Source organism: Papio anubis, chromosome 3 (assembly GCF_008728515.1).
Source record: "Papio anubis isolate 15944 chromosome 3, Panubis1.0, whole genome shotgun sequence".
Classification (NCBI taxonomy): domain Eukaryota; kingdom Metazoa; phylum Chordata; class Mammalia; order Primates; family Cercopithecidae; genus Papio; species Papio anubis.
The window spans coordinates 139176836-139196389 of record NC_044978.1 but is presented as its reverse complement, the minus strand read 5'-3'; the positions used below and the strand labels follow the sequence as shown (position 1 = coordinate 139196389).

At 37.0% G+C, this 19554-nt stretch overlaps 1 protein-coding gene across 2 annotated transcripts in view; it reads left to right on the top strand.

Annotated features, from left to right (window-relative positions):
• Positions 1 to 19554, top strand: part of UNC5C (unc-5 netrin receptor C) — a 381402-nt gene that overhangs the window by 309351 nt on the left and 52497 nt on the right. The window contains exon 8 of one of the 2 annotated variants that reach the window (XM_009207211.4): positions 18676 to 18732. The exons of the other annotated variant lie outside the window; for it this stretch is intronic. Coding sequence (XP_009205475.2) covers positions 18676 to 18732 — 57 coding nt within the window. The remainder of the gene's footprint in view (positions 1 to 18675; positions 18733 to 19554) is intronic. 2 annotated transcript variants of the gene reach the window in all.

Sequence of the window (19554 nt, the reverse complement as noted above, 5' to 3'; positions counted from 1 at the left end):
AAACACAAAATATGTATAATTAAGCTTCTAGGACACCAGCAGAGCAAACAGCAAGCTACTCTCTAGGTTTCCTTCCATAATGTAAGTTCATTAGTCTATGACAAACATAGGCCACAGCTGTCAATAAGCTTACAATACAAAGTTTCCAATCAGTCAAGAAAATTGTCTACTGTAAGGAAGAGTCAGCAATAATAAATGAGTTAGCATTTTACTAACATGAACTCACAGAGCAATCTGAAAAAAACTGTAGAGTAAATGTAAAAAGACAAACCATATTTTTAAAAGGAATATAAGCACAAATGAAATAACAGTTTGTTAAAAAGACAGATTTGGAGAAAAAACAAATGGAATGTCTAGCGAGGAAGGCATAATGATTGAAATTTAAAACTCATTGGAAGATGAAAAATCAGATCAGATACAGCTTCAGATAAAGCTGAAGAGAACATTTGTAAACTGGAATGTAGATCTTATGAAACTTCCCAAAATACAGGGAAGTTTTGTGAATACATAAGTGAATATGTAAAAGGGAGAATAAAACTCATGGAGGATAGAATGAGAAAATCCAACATTTACTGCATAAAAGAGCAAAATCTAAAAGATTTTCAGGTAATCAAGATGGAGAGGATTTATTACTCATAAACCTTACTGAGTAAACTACTGAAAATGAAAAATAACAATTGGTTCCTTAAAATAAGATGAGACCAATTGAGGAGCAGTTGAAAATAAGATAGAGCGAAATGGTAGACAACATTAACATGGAATATGGGAAGGTGTAAACTAAGTTAAAAATTTCCATTTTCCATATATTGCTCAAGAAAAGAATAGTAACAGTATTTACATTAGACTTCACTGATGCCACTGTTGAAGTTAAAATGTTAAGACTTGAGTACACACATAAAAATTGAATGCATAAATTCAAAATAAAAATTTTAAGGGTAGGAAATTGGCAAAAGGAAAACTAGTAAATGAATACAATAAGTGAGATGGTGGAAATAAAGCTGCATATATCAGGGATCATAATGTAAATGAATTAAACCCACCTGTAAAAGGAAATCCAAAATTATCGGAAAAAACTCAGTTTTATTCTGTTTATGAGTCACATACTTAAATCATAATTATAGGAAAAGATTGAAAGTTAAGAAATGGAACTTACAGTATTGTTCAGTATGTATGTATGTATGTATGTATATATTTAGAGACGGAGTCTTGCTCTGTTGCCAGGCTGGAGTGCAGTGGCGTGATTTTGGCTCACTGCAACCTCCGACTCCCTGGTTCAAGCGATTCTCCTGCTTCAGCCTCCTGAGTAGCTGGGATTACAGGCACATGCCACCACACCCAGCTAATTTTTTATTTTTAGTAGAGACAGGGTTTTACCATGTTGGCCAGGATGGTCTAGATCTCCTGACCTAGTGATCCGCCCATCTCGGCCTCCCAAAGCTGGGATTACAGGCGTGAGCCACTGCGCCCGGTCTGTTCAGTATTTATTTTAACATGTCCAATTAATGGCTTTTACTATCTGATTGGGCTATTCTTTATTCAATTCCATTTCCCATTATGCCTAAGTAATATATATTAGAGATCATTTTTGACTCATAGTTTGGATATAGAGTTTTTTTTATCATGGGCTTTATAGTTTTTAGAATGTTTAAGTTCAACTGAAAAATTAATCATCAGTTTTCTAAATTGTTTACCAGTTTGATAGTGTTCAGATAAGACATGTTAGAAATCTATTTCTTTCCTCAAATTCAACACCAAGTGAAATTTTTCATAAAAAGACTTTGAAGGTTACTTATAAAATTAATGAATACTTTAAAAATATAACAATGCTAAATGTCAAGCAAATATGTAGTCAAGTGGAAACTTTTGTACCTTGCTAATGGGAATAAAAATTTTTATGGGGAAGCAATTTTACAGTATAAGTCAAGAGTTTTAAAGTTATCATACCCTTTGACCCAATAATTCTACTTGAATGAATAAGTTTTAAGTAATTAGTATGAATATCTAAAAATATATACAGTCAGCCCTCTGTATCAGTGAGTTACACATCTGTGGATTCAACTAAGAACAGGTCAAAAATATTTTTAAAAACAATAAAAAATAATACAACAATTAAAAATAAAACAAATTTTAAAATACAGTATAACAACTTATTTAACATTTAAATTGTATTAGGTATTATAACCAATCTAGAGATGGTTTAAAGTATACGTGAGGATGTGCATAGATTACATGCAAATACTATGCCGTTTTATATAAGGGACTTGAGCAATCTCAGATTTTGGTGTTGGTGGCGGGGGGTGGTTCTGGAATCAATCCTTCTTGGATACTGAGAAACAGCTGTATGCCACATATGTCTATATTCTTTGTTATTATTGTAAAAAATGCAAAACCCAAAAGTCTAATATTAGGATGATGGTTAAGTAATACATAGTACTTCCATTAAATGGAACATCATATAGCCGCTAAAATATTCATAAGGTTTAACATGGAAAAGCAGAATATGGATTTATATATGCATTTAGTGATAAGTGTGTAAAGGTATGCTTAGTAAAAGATGAATGAAATTTATGAATTTTCTGGGCTAATGAGATTACAAGTATTTTTTTCTTTTTCTATATGCTTTCTATTCTATACATTATTTATGCTTAGTATTCCATTATGTTTATAATAATAAATGACATTTTTAAAAAAGAACAGTTGAGGATAGGCCACAGCATTGTCTTGGAAGCATGGCTCCCTGGATTTAAGAAGTAGCAATGTCACTGACTTTGGTCACATTGATTCAAATTAGATTACCAAAAAAGTATTTGCATAAAATACTTGTATAAAACCCTAGTTGTACAAAACCCTAGGGTGCAAGAATTACTTATAGCCAGTAAACCAAGTATTTTGAAGATGTGGGGATTTGGAACTGATTTATAGTTTTGCAATATTTCCCATTTGTCTATTTTATATATATATATATATCTGGCCTTGCAATCATAATTTAAATTCTTAGTCTGTGTGATAAGTTGGATTCATTATGTGATACTGTGTAATCTCATTTGTGAAATATGATCATGGTCTGTAAACAATTTCAGAAGCTCTATTAAATTTTTATACCACTCATACACAGTAGTTCATATTGTAAGTACTGTATAACACATATATATATTACACTGGATACAATCTCACTGGTCTGAAAAAGTAGTTCCTACACTGGACACATTTTGGTACCTTCAAATTAAGGCCTTTAGAAAATTGATGTTATTTCACCAGAATGCGTTACTAAAGAGTAATTAGAAGCTATCAGAATCACTTAAGGTCCCACAAATAACTTGGACATTTTGGATTTATAAGCACATAGTTAATTTTTTTCCAAACAACATTTTAAAAAGTGGAGTTCTTTGGTATACTAAATGACATGGATTGCATTGAATAAGAAAGGTAAGTGATGTGGCGTGTTTGTCACTATTTTGTGCGTGTGTGTGTGTGTGTGTGTTTCAGTAAAACTTTATTTACAGAAATGAGTAGCAGGACCAATTTAGCCTGAGGGCCAGAGCTTGCCAACCCCTGTTCCAGGCTGTCACATCTCGAGGATATAGCTATTGTATTACGTTAATTTACTGAACTTAACAGGTTTATCGCCTAATTTTTAACCTATATGCCATACATTGACATATATTCATAGGAGGTGAAGGGTATTTATCAAAGATCCTATTATCTTTGCTTTTTTTTTCATTTAGTTCTTATTTTTAGATCTGTAATGGGTACAGGTGCAGAGTTCTCACATGCATGTATGTGTAGTGATGAAGTCTGGGCTTTCAATGTATCCAGCATCTGAATAGTGAACTGCGCTCAACACCCTTTTTTTTAAATTATATTTTAAGTTCTAGGGTACATGTGCACAACATACAGGTTTGTTACATATGTATACATGTGCCATGTTGGTGTGCTGCACCCATTAACTCGTCATTTACTTTAGGTATATCTCCTAATGCTATCCCTCTCCCTACCCCCACCCCATGATAGGCTCTGGTGTGTGATGTTCGCCACCCTGTGTCCAAGTGTTCTCATTGTTCAGTTCCCACCTATGAGTGAGAACATGCAGTGTTTAGGTTTTTTTCCTTGCGATAGTTTGCTGAGAATGATGGTTTCCAGCTTCATCCATGTCCCTATAAAGGACATGAACTCATCCTTTTTTATGGCTGCATAGTATTCCATGGTGTGTATGTGCCACATTTTCTTAATCCAGTCTATCATTGATGGACATTTGGATTGGTTCCAAGTCCTTGCTATTGTGAATAGTGCCTCAATAAACATACTTGTGCATGTGTCTTTAGAGGAGCATGATTTATAATCCTTTGGGGATATACCCAGTAATGAGATGGCTGAGTCAAATGGTATTTCTAGTTCTAGATCCTTGAGGAATTGCCACACTGTCTTTCACAATGGTTGGACTACTTTACAGTCCCACCAACAGTGTAAAAGTGTTCTTATTTCTCCACATCCTCTCCAGCACCTGTTGCTTCCTGACTTTTTAATGATCACCATTCTAACTGGTGTGAGATGGTGTCTCATTGTGGTTTTGATTTGCATTTCTCTGATGACCAGTGATGATGAGCATTTTTTCATGTGTCTGTTGGCTGCATAAATGTCTTCTTTTGAGAAGTGTCTGTTCATATCCTTCACCCACTTTTTGATGGGGTTGTTTGTTTTTATCTTGTAAATTTGTTTGAGTTATTTGTAGATTCTGGACATTAGCCCTTTGTCAGATGAGTAGATTGCAAAAATTTTCTCCCATTCTGCAAGTTGCCTGTTCACTCTGATGGTAGTTTCTTTTGCTGTGCAGAAGCTCCTTAGTTTAATGAGATCCCATTTGTCAATTTTGGCTTTTGTTGCCATTGCTTTTGGTGTTTATGAAGTCCTTGCCCATGCCTATGTCCTGAATGGTATTGCCTAGGTTTTCTTCTAGGGTTTTTATGGTTTCCGTCTAACATTTAAGTCTTTAATCCATCTTGAATTAATTTTTGTATAAGGTATAAGGAAGGGATCCAGTTTCAGCTTTCTACATATGGCTAGCCAGTTTTCCCAGCACCATTTATTAAATAGGGAATCCTTTCCCCAGTTCTTGTTTTTGTCAGGTTTGTCAAAGATCAGTTGTTTGTAGATGTGTGGTATTATTTCTAAGGGCACTGTTCTGTTTCATTGGTCTATATCTCTGTTTTGTTACCAGTACCATTCTGTTTTGGTTACTATAGCCTTGTAGTATAGTTTGAAGTCAGGTAGCGTGATGCCTCCAGCATTGTTCTTTTGACTTAGGATTGTCTTGGCAATGCAGGCTCTTTTTTGGATCCATATGAACTTTAAAGTCGTCTTTTCCAATTCTGTGAAGAAAGTCATTGGAAGCTTGATGGGGATGTCATTGAATCTGTAAATTACCTTGGACAGTATGGCCATTTTCATGATCTTGATTCTTCCTATCCGTGAGCATGGAATGTGCTTCCATTTGTTTGTGTCCTCTTTTATTTCGTGGAGCAGTGGTTTGTAGTTCTCCTTGAAGAGGTCCTTCACATCCCTTGTAAGTTGGATTCCTAAGTATTTTATTCTTTTTGAAGCAATTGTGAATGGGAGTTCACTCATGATTTGGCTCACTGTTTGTCTGTTATTGGTGTATAAGAATGCTTGTGATTTATGCACATTGATTTTGTGTCCTGAGACTTGGCTGAAATTGCTTATCACCAATCCCACAGAAATACAAACTACCATCAGAGAATACTATAAACACCTCTACACAAATAAACTAGAAAATCTAGAAGAAATTGATAAATTCCTGGACACATACACCTTCCCAAGACTAAACCAGGAAGAAGCTGAATCCCTGAATAGACCAATAAGTCAGGCTCGGAAATTGAGACAATAATTAATAGCCTACCAACCAAAAAAACTCCAGGACCAGATGGATTCACAGCTGAATTCTACCAGAGTACAAGGAGGAGCTGGTACCATTCCTTCTGAAACTATTTCAATCAATAGGAAAAGAGAGAATGTTCCCTAACTCATTTTATGAGGTCAGCATCATCCTGATACCAAAGCCTGGCAGAGACACAACAAAAAAAGAGAATTTTAGACTAATATCCCTGATGAACATTGATGGAAACATCCTCAATAAAATACTGACAAATCGAATCCAGCAGCACATCAAAAAGCTTATCCACCATGATCAAGTGGGCTTCATCCCTGGGATGCAAGGCTGGTTCAACATATGCAAACCAATAAACGTAATCCAGCATATAAACAGAACCAAAGACAAAAACCATATGATTATCTCAATAGATGCAGAAAAGGCCTTTGACAAAATTCAGCCCTTCATCCTAAAAACTCTCAATAAATTAGGTATTGATGGGATGTATCTCAAAATCATAAGAGCTATTTATGACAAACCCACAGCCAATATCATACTGAATGCGCAAAAACTGGAAGCATTCCCTTTGAAAACTGGCACAAGACAGGGATACCCTCTCTCACCACTCCTATTCAACATAGTGTTGGAAGTTCTGGCCAGGGCAATCAGGCAGGAGAAAGAAATAAAGAGTATTCAATCAGGAAAAGAAGTCAAATTGTCCCTGTTTACAGATGACATGATTGAATATTTAGAAAACCCCATCGTCTCAGCCCAAAATCTCCTTAAGCTGATAAGTGTTTGTCACTATTGAAAATAATTGAAAACATATGTCTGATCTAAAAAAACTTAGCATTAATAACAAATACCAGTTTTTACTTAATAATACTACAGAATCAGTATTGGAAGACCAATTGTACTGTGTACACATTAAAATATTCAGGTTTCTTTATATCATCCCTAAACTGATGTGAAAACAGCCACCCTCCACATTTCACAATATATTTTTGAAATAGGCTTTACATTAAATGGTTATGACGAGAGAGAGACACAAAGAACAGGACACACAGAAAGATACAGAAGAAGCAGAAAGCACTTAAGAAAACTCAAAAAATGCTAAGACAATAAGCATATTTACCTTTTAAGTTGAAATACAATTGTATTACTAAGACCTGATAACTTTTAACTTTTATAATCTTTTGTTTTTGTTTTTGTTTTGTTTTTTGTTTTTTGATTTTTTTTTAATGTGACAGAGTCTCACTCTGTTGCCCAGGCTAGAGTACATTGGTGCGATTCTGGCTCACTGCAACCTCTACCTCCCGGGTTTAAGCAATTCTCCTGCCTCAGCCTCCCGAGTAGCTGGGATTACAAGCATCTACCACCCTGCCCAGCTAATTTTTGTATTTTTAGTAGAGATGGGGTTTCACCATGTTGGCCAGGCTGGTCTCGAACTCCTGACCTCAAGTGATCTGCCCACCTCAGCCTCCCAAAGTGCTGAGATTACAGGCCTAAGCCACCACAGTGGGCCTAACTTTTATAATCTTTATAATGAATTTTTAGTAAGATTTATTTGTCATGGATGGCATATAAAATGAATAGTTTAATCACTGCTAACTTCTTCCTTTTGAAAATAGCAATTCAAATACTATATATGGCCTGGTCCAGAAATGCAGATTTATATATATATATATTTATCAATACACTAGATTGGATTATTAAGTTACTGCAACTATTCCTATTGATTTTAGTTTTATTCCCATTGTAAGTTTGGAGTTTCTCATAGGGATTTGTAACAGTTCAAATCTGAACTTAGAATTACTCCTTGCTGAAGACGGTTCATGCCATAGTAGACAAATTTAAAATTGCAATTTACTAACAAGAACTGCCTAGAATTGTGTCTGCATCAGTGAACTTCCTGACTTTGGGAAATTAAAATGTTAGGCATTCTGCAAAGTTAGCACTTTCAACTCATTAAAAAATTTACACGTCACACAGCTCTTCTATTAATTCTCAGAAGTACAGAGGAAGTGGCAGAGCTCTCCATGGCTAAATTGTGGTGTGGACACACTGCATACCAGGGCCCCCAGAAGCCCAGGTGGATTTAATGTGGGGAAGTAATTTACCTTACAACTACTCATTTCTTGACTTTAGAATGATATGTTTATAACCGCCTGTGGTAGGCATTTGAGAAGGTGCTAGTCATTTCCCAGTGAAATTCTTGTCAACACAGCAGTTTGATAGGAAAGCATAATTGTGAGTGGTAGACAGTAAGAGCTTTTATCTATAGTTGGAAGAAGTTGATGTCATAGCTGTGTTTGTGTAGTTCTTGATATGTGTAGCGTCCCAGCTGGCAAATAAATATTCTGTACGTGGCCTGCCTGCCCTGTACAATGCTACACAGTGTCCGGTATAATAAGTGTGGTTTGCTTTTGCTTTTTTCCTTTCTGGTAAAACATTTTCCTGGTTTTGAAAGCAGGGATGTGGTTAGAAACTTTAGCCCACAGAAGCCTAATGAACACCTATGGAGCACCACACAGGTTAGAAAACAAATGCAAGGTCTTTAGATTCTAGGTGGAAAGGGAACTCTGAGGGGATCAAGAAAGGTGCCACCATGCCAGCAACTACAGCAAAGCATGGGCTCCTTCGAGATCACGGGGGTGCAGGTCCAGGGCTGCAAGCTCAATTTTCTTCTTGCTAAAAATCTAGCAGATAGGTTCATGTATTCTAGAAGTCAGCTGCCTTACATCAGGACTCTTCATCATTTTACTTTTTCTATCACATGTCTTTACTACCATGGAGGGATTCTGGTATCATTGCTTTTGGATTTATAATTTATTATTCTTTTTAAAGAGGCATTGATGGGGATAGAGTCCATTATATAATATAACACTCATATGAAACATATATAATGTTTTATAATACAGTTTACATAATATAGTTTATATGACACTCATATAAAACATATAATATAGTTTATATAACACTTATATAAAAACACTTGAGTAGCTGATCTATGAGTTTGATTTTAATGAACTTAGCCTAAATTTCAGGCATGTATGCTTCACCTACTGTGAATCATGAGATAACACATTTACATCCTGGGATATTAATTATCTACTATTCATTTTCAGAAGGGTGTGGTTTGTCACTGTAAGGAACAGGGCTGTGGGCCCGCTTAGTGAGGTGTGGCTGTTGTCCTCAGCAGGCTGGAGCAGTAAATTACCATGGCAATTTAGATAACTGACGTCAGTGATAAGCAAATGTTCTTTTTAATTGTTGTTGTCATGTTCTAGGATTTATGTATTCATTTATTTGGAGTTCCTTAAGCCCTATCAATAAATAAACCCTCAGAAGAGTGGTAAATTATAATAAATGACCCTGGGTGTCTTTGACAGACCTGACCTTTGACATCATTAGTGCAGCCCTGATGGGTTTGCTAGATAAGAGCTGACCTTAAAGGATAAAAGAAAATCTGGACATGTTTATTTTGAATGGCCCTTGAGGTTTTAATAGGAATATTTGCATCAGAAAAAAAATGTAATTGGGGTGAAAAAATTGCCCATGTTTTGGCTTAGCGTAAAAAGTCACTGGCGAAAAAGAAGACCAAGCAGCCAGGTCAAGGAGAGGGGATTCTTCTAACATAGGAGTAGAAAATGAGGAACAATCTTATCAAGTAGCCTAGTGGACTTAGAGTAGATAAATATTACTAAAACTGACCAAGACCTTTGTGACTTAAAAATAGCTACTTTAATAGAATATGCTTAATGCTTTTATAAATGACATTATGTCAAATGCATAATTTGCATCCTAGCTACCCCCATAAGATATGAATCCATCTTCTATTGTGCTTAATCCCCCACAGTATCCTAAAATCTATTTACATGTATTAAGGTCATAGAAGCAGCTCCTACTGAAATGTAATGAGTAAACCTCAAAGGCAAGCAGGACACCTCCTAAAACTCCACCTATCTCCCTTTTGGCCAAGTATCTGATACTAATGTAAAGACAGGGTTTTAATGCCCAGACACCTACAAGTAGACTTTGGAGGGCATAAAAAGTGCCATATCTTATATTGTAGTTTAAAGATATTTCAGATTTCATTTTAATTCTATTTGCTGTCCACCTAATACACTGATTTCAGGCCCTGGCATTAGTTGCTTCTGACTCCAGTCTACTGTGTCAGACATGACCAAGTTAAGACAAAATTGAATTGCGCTCAATTTAATTAATACTCAAAAGGTAGAAAAAAGCCTTACAAACAAAACTTTCATTAATCCCTAATAATAGTTCTCTTTTGCAAAGGAAGAAACTGAGGCATAGAATTGAAACAGCCCTCCCAACACCCACAGATGAGTGCTGGAGCTAATGTACGAAGGCAGATCTGTCTCATTCTTAAGACTGTTCTCATGCAGGATCTTGGATGCCAGAAGCAAGTGGTTGTCAGCTTTTATTGCTTTAAAATGGGGTAAGGATGCCCTATTTAATAAATGGTGTTGGTAAAACTGGCTAGCCATATGCAGAAAATGGAAACTGTACCCCTTCCTTACACCTTATACAAAAATTAACTCAAGATGGATTAAAGACTTAAATATAAGACCTAAAACCATAGAAACCCTAGAAGATAACCTAGGTAATACCATTCAGGACATAGGCATGAGCAAAGACTTCATGACTAAAACATCAAAAGCAATGGCAACAAAAGCCAAAATTTACAAATGGGATCTAAATAAACTAAAGAGCTTCTGCACAGCAAAATAAACTACCATCAGAGTGAACAGGCAACCTACAGAATGGGAGAACATTTTTGCAATCTATCCATCTGACAAAGGGCTAATATCCATAATCTACAAGGAACTTGAAAACAAATTTATAAGAAAAAAACAACCCCATCAAAAGTGGGCAAAGGATAAGAACAGACATTTCTCAAAAGAAGACATTCACGCAGCCAACAAACATAAAAAAGCTCATCAGCACTGGTCATTAAAGAAATGCAAATCAAAACTATAATGAGATACCATCTCACACCACTTAGAATGGTGATCATTAAAAAGTCAGTAAAGAGGCTGGGTGCAGGGGCTCACATCTGTAATCCCAGAACTTTGGGAGGCCAAGGCAGGTGGATCACGTGAGGTCAGGAGTTCTAGACCAGCCTGGCAACATGGTGAAACCCCATCTCTACATAAAATACAAAAAATTAGTTTGGCATGGTGGCAGATGCCTGTAATCCCAGCTACTCAGGAGACTGAGGCAGGAGAATCGCTTGAACCCAGGAGGCAGAGGTTGCAGTGAGCTGAGATCATGCCACTGCACTCCAGCCTGGGCAATGAGAGTGAAATTCCATCTCAAAAAAAAAAACAAAAGCAAAAACAAAAGTCAGGAAACAACAGATTCTGGGGAGGATATAGAGAAATGGGAATGCTTTGACACTGCTGGTGGGAGTGTAAATTAGTTCAACCATTATGGAAGACAGTGTGGTGATTCCTCAAGGATCTAGAACCAGAAATACCATTTGACCCAGCCATCCCATTACTGGGTGTATACACAAAGGAGTGTAAATCATTCTATGATAGATATGATAGAACACGTGCACACGTATGTTTATTGCAGCACTGTTAACAATAACAAAGACTTGGAACCAATCCAAATGCCCATCAGTGATAGACTGCATAAGGAAAATGTGGCACATATACACCATGAAATACTATGCAGCCATAAAAAGGATGAGTTCATGTTTTTTTCAGATACATGGATGAAGCCGGAAACCATCATTCTCAGCAAACTAACTCAGAAACAGAAAACCAAACACCGCATGTTCTCACTCATAGGTGGAAGTTGAACAATGAGAACACATGGACACAGGGAGGGGAACATCAAACACTGGAGTCTGTTGGAAGGTCTGGGGCTAGGGGAGGGACAGCATTAGGAGAAATATCTAATGTAGATGACGGGTTCATGGGTGCAGCAAACCACCATGGCACGTGTATACCTATGTAACAAACTTGCACATCCTACACATGTATCCCAGAACTCAAAGTGTAATAAACAACAACAACAACAACAAAAAATGGGATTTTCTTCTCACATGTAGAGCTCTTCCAATTATTGATGTTTATTCCCTTTTTCTACATGGCATCATTTTTGAGGGAAACAATGTTTCTCCTTTAAATATTTACTTACAGGGTTTTATGCCAAATGCAATGGATTAGCATGTATTAACAGCTACATCATTCTAGCAAGGCTCTCCAGTTACATTAGAGTGGAAATGCCAAGGTTTGGTACACCTCTTTGCTTGCCCCACACTTGAAACAGAAAACATTGTTTGGAAGATTTTTTCATTTAAGGGAGACAACCTCTCTATGCTCTCTTTAGCTTTATAAATGTCATGACTATAAATGATAATGTTTCAAATGGAGAGATATTTTACAATCCAAATCAGCAGGGTTATCTCATGCAATCACTGAACGATAAATTAAGCCAGGGGCCTACCAAGCCCTCTTCTGTCATTTCCTTATCTCTCCTCATTTGAATCTACTAATAATTGCTCACATAGTACTTAAGAAGGACAATGGAGGTGTAGCCTGAGGGCTGGGATCCAACCCTGGCTCTGCTGTTTCACCAGCTTTATAATGTTAGACAAATCCCTTTACCACTCTATGTTCAAAGGGTTAAATTAGGCAGTGCCAATCAATGATCTATTTTTGTTCCAACATCCTGGGGGTTTGCAAGTTTGTGAGAATATAGACTTGGTTTTGAGGATTTAAACTTGGCTAATGATGTTCAGAAGTTATGACATTTCTCACATCAGAATATTTGCTTGATAATTATTTCTATGAGAGTATGTATTATGGCATAAAAAGTTTGAATGATCATTTTTTAAAAATGTAGTAATAAAACCATGATCATTTTTTGCTATCTATCCATATTGCATGGAAATAAAAAATTTTTAAAGGCTAGAAAAATAAAAGTAGTTGCTGTTCATTGAGGAAATGAAGATTTACATTTGGTTTCTGGCATTGTTCTTGAGACTCTCAAATATAAACCCACCAAATAGGCTACATTTAGGCATATTGTTGCTCAGTTACTGGGTCTTGGCTGTGTACTTAGGGATAATTTGATATTACTTCCTTCAGCGTAAACACCAATGAAAGCTCTCTTGCTCTCTTTCTTTTTTACAATGCTTGGACATGGGCTCTGATCTTTTACTCTTGCTCTCTTTCTTTTTTACAATACTTGGACATGGGCTCTGATCTTTTACAACGGTTGGACACCACTAAAAAGTTTGGGCAACCTCACCTGTAGTCTAAATGATGACCTTGTGCAAATTAGAAAAAAGTCATTCGTTCCCTAAGTCATTTTACTACCAGCAGCCAGAAAATGGTTCTATGATTAATCCAAATCTACAGTAAACACAAATATGAATGGTGCCACCCAGAGCTGGACAATGCAAAATTATACATCGTCAGTTTTATTGACCCAAATTTTAGTTGATAGAATTTCAACACTTTGGGTAACTTTGCAAACATCCTTTCTCACCTTTGAGACTCTGTCTCCTCATATGAAAAAGATTGAATGAGATAATCTCTTGAGATGATGTTTTGAGCAATTACGAGATGGTCTTCAAGTAAAAGGAGCATCGCATGAACTGTTTAAGACATAGCCTGCTCTTGCTCCAGTTTTCAAATATTTTTCCTTCACTTAAAGGTTTTCTCCAAATTGAATCTCCTTTAGTCCCTATTCCTGCAGGTCAGGAAAATCTATTCTTTAAAAAATAAATGTTCTTTAAAAATACAAATTGCAGCTGGGTGTGATGGCGCACACCTGCAATCCCAGCACTTTGGGAAGCCAAAGTGGGAGGATCACTTGAGCCCAAGAGTTCGAAACCAGCCTGGGCGACATAGCAAGGCCCCATCTCTACAAAAAGTTTTTTTAAATAGCCAGGGTTTGTTGGTGCAGGTCTGTCTTCCCAGCTACCTGGGAGGCTGAGATGGGAGGATTGCTTGATTCCAAGAGGTGGGGGCTGCAGTGAACTATGATCACGCCACTGCACTCCAGTCTGCATGACAGAGCAAGGTCCTGTCTCAAAATAAATAAATACATTAAAAAAAAAAAAAGTGGATATAGGTTATAAGCAGTTACCCTTAAAAAAGCACTGCTCTTGAAAAAGCAGTTGCTGAGGCCACACTGTCCCCAGGGGTAACAAGCCTCGTGGCTTTCCCTGAACGCCATGCCTGTCCTTGCCTTCTCAGTCGAAGAGAGGTGATTTTGAAAGTTGTTATCAAGGGAGGTGGATTTTGTTCTGGGCCATCCTTTCATGGCAAGATTGTATCTTTCATTGCAGGACATTCAATATCCTTGGCCTTCACTCACCAAATGCCAAAAAACAACCCCCTAATCCTTATGACAACCAAAAAAAAAAAAAACACCACCCCTACCCCATTTCCAAACACCATCTTGAGAAATGGCATCACTCTTGGTTGAGATACCTTTTTACCATCAATTTGCACTCTGGCCTTGAAATGTGCTTTGGAAACATACCACCACATCTTTTGCCAGAAGCCACAAAGGCCAGGCATAAGCCTTTTTACACGAAGAGAGTGAAAGAGTCCTTAGAAGAGAGCATTGCATATGGCTTCTCTGAAAAATGGGCCTCCTTGTCTATGTAATAACTGGGGAAACTGAAATTCAAACGACTTTCCTAAGATCACTCATTAGATAATAGGCTATGTTGACTCTACAAATAAAATACCTTAAGGACCCAGCATCTTAGTGTACCTTAGTAATGCGCATCATAATTATATCAATGTCATTGTTGGTCATTTTTTGATTACTGGCAATGTACCAGCACCTTACAAATCTCATTTATCCTTTCCACAGCTCTAGAAGTATTCATATCCCCTTACACAGATTAGAAAACTGATGCTTAGAAAAGTGAAGTAGTTTGGCCACGCTCTCCCAGCTAAGTGGCAGAGCGAGGATTCAAGCTGATGTTCGTGAGACTGAAAAGCAGTGTACTGGCCCATGGCCTGGTGCTTTTTTTAGTCCACCTTACTTTGAAGTAGCAGGAAAGTTAACTGAAATCCCTAACTTTTGAACCAGGGCTGTCGGTAGCAACCTAAAAACAATTATTTTGCACTGTGTTCTGCCGGAGATGTTATTTTCATTATTGCTAGGACTACTCTCAGCAGGGTCACCTCATTAGCTGAAGAAAATGTTCCCTGTTGTTCCGTGAGAGACGGATCAGATGGAGAAGCATAAAAACAAACTCCAGAAAGTGATTCTGTGTTCCCCTCATTTAGAGGATGGAACAGTAATCCCCTTCTTCTCTGATTCCCAGCCTGCTAAGTGATGTTTTATTTCTGTAGTTGCAGAAGTGTTTTGAAAATGATGGAAAAAGTTTTACAGGGATACCTTCCAAAACTCTTTATCAGTGTTTCCATAACAGTAAATTGGAGTGTCGAACCTGTGGTGAGTACACTTAATGTTGGTCTGTTTTAAATTTTCCCATGTAGGAAAATAAGAGTTTGGCCAGATTGGTCCTAATTGCCTATGAGGAATAACTAAAGTAAGTGAGACTTTGTAAAATATTTTAAATATTTAAAAATGAAACCCTATCACTTTGCTCCATGTGAAAATCCAGAAATATAGAAACCAAAGTGACTTTTTTTCAAAATGGCATTTGATCACAGGATTTGGATTTCACTTAGAATAAAATCAAAACTCATTGTGGAGGGCAGGTGCAGTGACTCGCGCCTGTAATCCCAGCATTTTGGGAGGCTGAGATGGGCAGATAGCTTGAGCCCAGGATTTCTAGACAAGTCTAACCATCATGGTGAAACCCCGTCTCTAGTAAAAATACCAAAATTAGCCAGACGTGGCGGTTCATGCCTGTAATCCCAGCCACTCTGGAGGCTGAGACAGGAGAATCGCTTGAACCCAGGAGACAGAGGTTGCAGTGAGCCAAGATCACGCCATTGCACTCCAGCCTGGGCGACAGAGGGAGACTCCTCATCCTGGCCCACCAGGACGTGACCTGGTGCTGCCTGTCCTCTGACCCCACCTCCTCCCTTTCTTTTCTCGCTTGCTCCCCACCCTCTAACCATTCTGTCTGTCTGTCAGGACTTTCGTATTTATTGTCGTTTCTCATCAAGCACTTGCCTCCTGATCTTCACTTGGCAAATTCTATCTTTTTTTCAAGCTTCAGGTCAAATTTTATCTCAATTAAAAAAAAAAAAAAAATCTTCCTCAATTCCCTAAGTCACATTACATTCTTTTGGTTTATTTTTAAAAGAACTTTTTTACTATTTGAAATGATCTTATTATTTTGTTTACTTGCTTATTTTCTGTTAAACTTCAGTAAAAATAGGAAAGTATCTCCATGTCTACAACAGAACCCAGAATATAATAAGGTTGAAGAGTATTTGCTAAATGGATGATGAATGAATGAATGAATGAATTCCAATTCTGTACCTGGAATGAGATTGAAGTTTCAGATAAATACCATAAGGCACAAAACATTCATTGAGTAGTTCAAATCTACATAATTTGTGAAAGTTGACATTCAAATTGAAATTACAAAGTTATATTCTCTATTCTTGGTCGGCCTGTCAAGAACAGGCATTCTAGTGGGAAGCAGGAATAAAAAACTCAGAACTGCTTTGCAGGGAGAAATTTCAGACCACATAATATCTAGCTGGAGATAGGCTTTCCTTTTGCCAGGTGCGACTTTTCTGCTTATTCAAGCAGGACCACGCTGATTCTTTTCTTTTTATTTTTTGAGACAGAGTCTCGCTCTATCACCCAGGCTGGAGTGCAGTGGCACAATCTCTGCTCACTGCAATCTCTGCCTCCCAGTCTCAAGTGACTCTCCTTCCTCAGCCTCCCGAGTAGCCGGGATCACAGGCACGTGCCACCACTCCTGGCTAATTTTTTGTATTTTTGGTAGAGACAGGCTTTCACCGTGTTGCCCAGAGTGTCTCATACTCACGAGCTCAGGCGATCCACCTGCCTCAGCCTCTTAAAGTGCTGGAATTACAGACGTGAGCCACCATGCCCGGCCCGCCAGGCTGATTCTTACCAAAAGTTTCAGGATGAGCATCATAGGATTTGTAAATATGCCTTTTATACTCATTTCCTTGCCCTCTGACCTGCAAGAATAAGTCTTTTGACATTCCTCTATTTAACATCGTCACTTTCAGGAGGATGGCATTGTGATCTGTTTCTCCTCTACTAGCAGTGAACTTGTTTTGTGTTAAGTCTTTGGGTTTTGAAAATAGAGCCTGTATGTGTCCCAGATGTCCTTTTATTGAGTTCCCAGAATACAAATGGAAACATTTTATTACCAGACAGTGGTGTTTAAAAATGAAAATCAAACCTAATACATGGACTCAGACAACTGGAATAAGGAATATAATATTTATAAAACTGAGTAGGAGGTTGCAATCATTGCTCTAAAATAAAGCATTAAAAATTAATTCAGAGCAAACCTGTCTGTGCTACAGCAAAGCTCTCTTTCATTAAGGTAGCACTGCATGTTTCTCCAGAATTAGTTCCCCCAAATAGGTAAATAGCTTGTAAGAACTGAGTGTTCGGCAAACTATGGAAGTGCTACGTGAGGCACGATTTAGAGCTGCTTTTAGTATTACAGCTTTATAGACCTTTCATTTTGAACCAATTAATTGTGAATCTTGCAGTTTTTCTCTGTTTTTCACCCTTGAGTATTACTAGGAAGGTTTAATTCACATGCTTCTTAGTCATCTTCATTTGGTTAATCCAGATGGTTCTATATCATTTGATCAATTCATATGCAGCAGAATAGTAAATCTTGGAGAACTGTGGTTACCAGTTATAAGATATACTTTAAAACTTTCCATAGGTTTTTCATTTCAAAAAGTTTGTGTTGCACATATTTTAAGTGACTTTTCCCTATCTTATTCTACTTCACATTATTCTCATTATCCATATTGCATTATTATTGTTAGTTTCCATCTTCAGAATACACTAAAAAGGAAGAGACATAAAATGCTAGTGCTATTTCTGCATTTTCTATGAGATGAAGTTTTTATTTTTACCGATATACACCATTTCTCTGAAGCCCTAAAATAAATAACCTTATAACCTCTAGGCCCTATTGATTTTCTAATGATTTCAAATAAAAAGCATCCAGTTTCCATTGCATTGACAAACTGTTCAGTCCCTGGGCAAACCTATTGGATTCCTATTAAATGAAGGGAGCAAGAAACAACAGAAAATCCAAAAAGTAGATTTGAGATGGAGCGGGGGAGAGGTGGTCTCAGCTTAGCTCAGTAAATGGGTACTTAACCTTTGACCAATGATGACAGGTCTTCTTTAGTTCTCTTAGACCAAGCGCAAGCTGTTATGATTAAATAAAAAAGAAAAAAAAACTGTTTAGAGCCTTACTGAATATGTCCTGGGAATTAAAGCATATGGCAGGGATAAGGAAAAAAGATTTTCCTTATGCTAATGACCCCTGATGTCTGAAATAAATTAGATCCATTAGAGTTTATGCTCAATAAAAGAAAGACTTTAAGCACTCCAAAGTTAGTGACTCGAGACCAGTTTTTGCTCTAAAATTCAATCTGCCTGCTTATTAATTCTTAGTGAGGCTCCAGAGCAGACAGGAGATGCAAAATCATAATTCTGTACTGAACCAGAATTTTAAAAGACCACAGGTTTCTTTTCCTTTTAATTAAACCATTTTTCATGCTTCCTATTTTCTTTCCCTCATTAATTTGATTTTGTTCCCATTTTTGTTTCATTTTTTTTTTCTTTTCAAGGTTTCATTTATCCCATTTCAACTGAACAGAGAACCCAGAATGAATATGGATTTTCTTGTAAGTTTGATGTTTGGATTTTATGTTGCTGAATAATCATTTAACGTTATTGCCCCTAGTTCAAGTTTACCTTTCTTTAGATTACAGATGTGCACACAGGAAATAGGAGCCAAATATATTCTAACATGAAAAATAAATTAGATTTTTGCTGCTGAAGAGAAGAAAGGGTCATTTCAAGACTCTGCCAGCTTTAAAATCTATCAGTCTACCATTCAAAGCCTGAGTCCCAGTAGCTGACAAAACATATCATGAAATATGCTGATATAAGTAAAGGGCAGGGTTCAAATACTAAAAAGGAAAGGGTTGAAAAAAGACAGATCTATTGAGCTAGAAATCATGAATGTTGAATAAGTAATAATGGCCTGGCAAAGTAAAACGTTAAGGATTTAGATATAATATTCTGACCAGAGTTCAGAATCCTGCAGCAGTGCCTCGAATAAAACCCAACAGAAAAGTGAAGCAAGCACTTTGAAAGCAGCACTCACCCAACCAAGAAAACTTGGTTTTCTGAAGAAAATCTGCTAATGTTGACTTGATTGTTAAGAAAGTGAATATTCTGGAAATTTTGGGAAGAAAAATATTTTTAAGAGAAAGCAAACCTCTTTTGGATACATTACATTTAAACACAAAATGCTAAAAGAGATAGAGCAATTTCCAATAGAGAATTCATTTACACTGCTAATATGTGAAAGATTGCATGATATTAGAGTGTGGGTTATCTTGTGAGCCACTGGCAAATGAAATGATGACTTATTTCACCATGGAAACCATGTGGCTGTGAGTCTTAGGACAGGACCATGGTTCCTCCCATTTTAGGAGGTC